A 6000-nucleotide genomic window follows, 5' to 3' on the forward strand; every position below is an offset into this window, starting at 1 on the left:
CCTTCATTTTTCCTTCATTTCTTCTTCTTCTTCTTCTTCTTCTTCTTCTTCATTTTTCCTTCATTTCTTCTTCTTCTTCATTTTTCCTTCATTTCTTCTTCTTCTTCTTCTTCTTCTTCATTTTTCCTTCATTTCTTCTTCTTCTTCTTCTTCTTCTTCTTCTTCTTCATTTTTCCTTCATTTTTCCTTCATTTCTTCTTCTTCTTCTTCTTCTTCTTCATTTTTCCTTAATTTCTTCTTCTTCTTCTTCTTCTTCTTCTTCATTTTTCCTTCATTTCTTCTTCTTCTTCTTCTTCATTTTTCCTTCATTTCTTCTTCTTCTTCTTCTTCTTCATTTTTCCTTCATTTCTTCTTCTTCTTCTTCTTCTTCTTCATTTTTCCTTCATTTCTTCTTCTTCTTCTTCTTCTTCTTCTTCATTTTTCCTTCATTTCTTCTTCTTCTTCTTCTTCCTTCATTTCTTCTTCTTCTTCATTTTTCCTTCATTTCTTCTTCTTCTTCATTTTTCCTTCATTTTTCCTTCATTTCTTCTTCTTCTTCTTCTTCTTCTTCTTCATTTTTCCTTCATTTTTCCTTCATTTCTTCTTCTTCTTCTTCTTCTTCTTCTTCTTCTTCTTCTTCTTCTTCTTCATTTTTCCTTCATTTTTCCTTCATTTTTCCTTCATTTCTTCTTCTTCTTCTTCTTCTTCATTTTTCCTTCATTTCTTCTTCTTCTTCTTCTTCTTCTTCTTCTTCATTTTTCCTTCATTTCTTCTTCTTCTTCTTCTTCTTCTTCTTCTTCTTCTTCTTCTTCATTTTTCCTTCATTTCTTCTTCATCTTCTTCTTCTTCATTTTTCTTTCATTTCTTCTTCATCTTCTTCTTCTTCATTTTTCCTTCATTTCTTCTTCTTCTTCTTCCTTCATTTCCTTTTCTTCTTCTTCTTCCTTCATTTCTTCTTCTTCTTCTTCTTCTTCTTCTTCTTCTTCTTCTTCTTCTTCATTTTTCCTTCATTTCCTTTTCTTCTTCTCCTCCTCCTCCATTTTTTTCTTCTTCTACTTCTCCTCATCCTCTGTTTTTTCTTCTTCTCTTCCTCCATTTCGTCTTCTCCTTCTTAATCTTTTCCTTCATTTTTTCTATTATTAATAATTATTTATGAAAAAAAGACATTAAATATATAAAATAACTTTTGCACAGGCTAAATTTGATGGGTTTTTTTTCCAGTAGAGTAATGGTGTATTTAAGTGTGCAGTAGTGTGCAGTAGTGTGCAGTAGTGTGCAGTAGTGTGATTCTGTAGAGGATGTATTCACATATTTTCACTTAGAAAATCAACACATGTAATTTGACTGGGGTGACCAAACTTTTGCATATGACTTTACATAAAGATTTTGCTGTGCTGATTATATTCTTGACAATAGTTGAGCTTAGTGTGGCAATATTGCATATAAAGCAGCCACAGCAGGAAAACCTACTGAATTAAAAACTGCTAGAGAGGAAAACTGTAACTGAGGATAGGAGAGAGGAGGTTGAATGTTCAGTGTGTCATGATCTACAAACACCACTGATGTTTACAGTGTCTCTCTCTCTCTCTCTCTCTCTCTCTCTCTCTCTCTCTGTCTGTCTGTCTGTCTGTCTGTCTGTCTGTCTGTCTCTCTCTCTCTCTCTCTCTCTCTCTCTCTCTCTCTCTCTCTCTCAGATTTGCTGTGGCGTTCAGTGAAGAACTGAAGGAGAAAGCTGAAGCTGTTCTGGTAAGGCACATAACATCGCTGTCGAAAGAAAACCACTTATCTCAGTTTTGTTGATTTTTATTTTCATCATTTCATCTCTTTCCTGTACGAAACCAGTTCAGCCAAAAGGCTCGTATGCAGTCTGGCTTCACATAACACAGAGCTGAATCTGAGAGTTCAGTGGTGTGAAAGTCTGGTCAGAATGGTCCTTTTTCACTGTGTTCTCTATAAGTGGGAGAGTGCATGTGCAGCACACGCAAAGGAAATGGTACAGCCTTGAAAGCTGGACCCCTACAGTGATACTGTTGGGGGGGCGGCATTTTGCTGCCATGGGTGCTGCCACCTTAGATGGAATACAAATTGATTTCCCCCTTATTCTATGATGAAACATTTCAAGGTACACTAATCAAGTAAAAATGGTCGAAGGCAAGTTTGGTGAAAAAAGGAACAGCATTTGATGAAAGGAACACCTTGCCTACTGTTAAGCATGAGGGTGGATGACAGCAAGTGGCACAGAAAACATTGCAGGGGTAAATGTGACAAGTCAGTACAAACTGAACTTACACTGAAGCTGAAAAGAGACTGGCTTCTACATCGGGACGACAAAACATACTTCTACCTATATACACACATGTATAAATATATATGTATATACATATATCAAACATATACATATATCAAATATATATATATATATATGTGTGTGTGTGTGTGTGTGTGTACACACATATAAAATAAAATAAAATAAATACATGCACTAAAATGTCCAACTGGATGTCAAGCTACGGCATTAAAAACACAATTTTATTGTTTTCACAGTGCCATGAAAATGAACTTATTTACATATATTTGACTCTTCAGTCTATAGCAGTTTAGTCCCACCCACTCACACTGAAGTTATAAGGAGTGTTTCAGCCTGGACTGCTTTCTGAATGAAGCACAATACAGATCAGCCAATTAGAACAGAGCTTATCTACATACATTACGCCAGTCTTAAAGGCACAGTAACAACAGCAGCCTGTATAATTCTAAGGGAAATGTAAGCTTATTCAGAGGAAGACACTATTTTCATCAGTGGATAAAGAGACGGCAGAAAAAAAGGAATTGTGACTATTTTTGGTGTAGAAATTCACAGAAATGTTAAAGGAGGGTCTCATGGGACGAATGAAATACAAGAAAAATTTGAATATGGGCTCTTAAAAGCATTTTGAAGCACTTGGCGTCCCCAGTCTTTTGCTGCAGAGCCTGTTGGGTAACAGGTGGAGGTGGTGAATTGGACTTCTTCCACGGTCAGGCTCAAGTGGAGCGTTTATTGAGCAAATGATTGACTAGAACGCTGTTGTTCATGTTTAATGAGCTGTGAGAGAGAGAAAGTGAAGACTTATGGGCCTGACCGCGGCCACAAATACATCCGCAGTCACTTCATAGCTACAAAGAATAGCAGAAATAATGTCCTATAACTGTGGAGCGACATTCAAAACAAAATAACAGTGTGTCATCGACACATTAGGCTCCTGCCGTAACGCAGATTAGGATAAACAGGATCTGCTTTCATTCTGTCAGTCAGCTTAGACAGAGCGCGCACACACCGGGGGTCTCTGCCTCCAGAGCTGATAACATCCAGCCAATTTCCTCCCTGTCTGTGCGGAATTATTCGCTTGATCTCGACTGAGCGCTGACATTATTCCATTATTGTACCCCCACTGCTTTATTATTTTCCCCCGCATTGATTTAAACTCACGGCATTGTTGAATCGTTCAGGTCCAAAGAGATTATTCCTGTGATACGCTCAGCTTATATTAGCAAAGAAACCCCTGTAGTTTTGTCAGAAGTTCCAAATATCTGCAAAAATATGGAAATAAATGGCTGACAAATGTGAGTAACTGCAGACTGGGGTGGACAAATACGTCAGTATGAGGGTGGATATTGATTATGGAGTGTTAGAATCGATTATAATGTAAGTATGCTCACATTAGTTAATAAATAGTTGTCAGACTATTTATGGTCGTAAAAATACAAAAAAAGCTTTGTGTATTGATTTTATTGTCTGTATTCCATTATAATATAAGTAGTTCCTCCATACTGCAAAAAATGGCATCTTGTCAAGTAAAATTATCTTAAATGTAGTCAATAAATCTAATATTCCTCCTGTTGAGGTTGTTGTAAGCTTAATTTAAGATTATTGACCTTATTTTTAGACACTTTTTACTTGTTTTAGATCATTTTATTAAGCTAAATTATCTCACTATATTGGCAGATAATTGTGCTTGTTGTAAGAAATGCCCTTGAAACCAGCAAAATTATCTGCCAGTATAAAAAGAGAATTTTACTCAATAAAATCACCTAAAACAAGTAAAACATGTCTAAAAATGAGCTAGATAATCTTATAATAAGTGCACAACCATCTCAAAATGGGAAATATTAGACATATTGATTAGATTACATTTTTTGCAGTACAGTCATATTTAGTTTTTTTTTTTTAAATACAGTTTTCAAAAGAAATACAATCAAATCAAAATCTGTCATAATTACTTCAATTTATAAAGTATTTGATAAAAATATAAAAGTATGTTTCCCTCTATTTTTCCCCAGAGGTCCACTTTTATGGTGTTTGTGTGTTTTTATGTCCCAGATTGTGACTATTTTCAAACAGACTGCTTAATTAAACTGTTACTGTGCCTTTAAGGCTGATATATGTGAATGCCCTGTGTTCTAATTGGCTGCCCTGTAGTGTGTCTGATTCAAAAACAGTCCAGGCCAAAACACTCCTTTCCTAATGAGTGGGCGGGGCTAAACTTCTATTGGCTGAGCAGGTGAGCAAGCATCGACCAGCTGCTTCTTTAAGTATGAATAAAATATAAGGTGTACTTAATGAAGTAGCCGGTTGGTGATTGTATTACAGTTCTTTAGGAAATTTAAAAAACAACAAATTACTTTAAAGTGGGCTGTTTTTGCAGCTTAGTTTCCATATATGGACCGTATGGACTAAAATTACATTCTCAATGACTCAGCAGTGATTATTTATCAGTCTGAATGGTGTAAATGCATATTTTCTGGTTTACATTGAGTGTGTTTACATGCACTTAATAATCTGATGACTGCAGAAATTCAGATTTTGTCAGTAATCTGATCAACGTGTTTATATGAACTTCAGTAATCAGATAATGGGGAAACTCTGGGTCTACATGAGTCAGACAGCAATCAGATTTCTGCTTTACAACCAGCCAATAAACTCCCTCTAGTGACATAAACATAACGTAAAACTCAAACTTCTTGCCATTTATTTATTTTTTTAACACTGTGCCACCTGAAAACATGAACAAACATCAACTAGAAAGTGAAGAATATTTTAATCCTTCATTTCGTCAAGCGTGTATTTGGTTTCAGCGTCGCTCCAAAAGTGTTTTGCTGCATCTCTCTGCTTGCTTATTTCCGGTACCGCGGCCTGAAAGAAAGAAATCAGAGTAAGAGTTCACATGCACTGAGAAATCTGATGACTGAGCTGAATCCAGCTCTCTTTATCAGACTTTTAAAATCAGATTTCTAGACCTTACTCAGATCTAAGAAATCAGAGTGAGCTGTTTGCATGACCATTTGAATAATCAGATGACTGCAGAAATCTGATAATGATTGGACTGTTGAGTGCATGTCAACGCACTCAGTATGATACAGAGCCTGGTGGACGTACCTATTCATGCCTTTATGCCACACGGTGTTCTTATGTGTTCTTACTGTCATTAAGTAATCAATAGACTCCACAGGTACTAATATAATCAATGCTGACAGCCCTTACTGAACCATCGTGAGGTCAGAGATGTGCATCCCTGCTATCGGCTGGTAGTGATTTCCACTCACTCTGTAGTGACGGCTGCTGTTTCCTCTGCTTTAGGAGTGCGGGACCTGTACGATCTTTGTTCAAGCTCAAGGTAAAGACGGATCAATACCGCACGCTGCCTCGCTGCCTCGCTGCCTCACGCCCCCGTGTTTGATACAGACGCGGTTCAAGAGCTCTTTTCTCTGCTTCTTTACAGGAATTGAGACCGGAGTGAGCTCAGACTTCAGCTGGAGTGGGTTTTTACATCGCTCAGGTACTCGCTGCACTGACCTCTCCTCTCTGTAGCAGAACTGTCGGTCCTGTAACGGCTAGCGTGCTGAGAGCTTCACGAAGTATCATCAGGAATGCTGAGGTTGGAGTAACAGTCATGTTCTACTGATGGAGGGTTCAAACACGTAACCTGTATCTGAGCAGGGCAGTTGATGAGGGGGGCGGGGTATTTCTGGTCCTAAAATCTGAGT

At 37.3% G+C, this 6000-nt stretch overlaps 1 protein-coding gene across 1 annotated transcript in view; it reads left to right on the forward strand.

The window, feature by feature from the left end:
• The window catches only part of glt1d1 (glycosyltransferase 1 domain containing 1), an 82512-nt gene that overhangs the window by 10449 nt on the left and 66063 nt on the right, over positions 1-6000 (forward strand). Inside the window, 3 exon segments of the mRNA XM_036578215.1 lie at positions 1674-1725; positions 5594-5630; positions 5736-5792. Coding sequence (XP_036434108.1) covers positions 1674-1725; positions 5594-5630; positions 5736-5792 — 146 coding nt within the window.

Source organism: Colossoma macropomum, unplaced genomic scaffold (assembly GCF_904425465.1).
Source record: "Colossoma macropomum unplaced genomic scaffold, Colossoma_macropomum, whole genome shotgun sequence".
Classification (NCBI taxonomy): domain Eukaryota; kingdom Metazoa; phylum Chordata; class Actinopteri; order Characiformes; family Serrasalmidae; genus Colossoma; species Colossoma macropomum.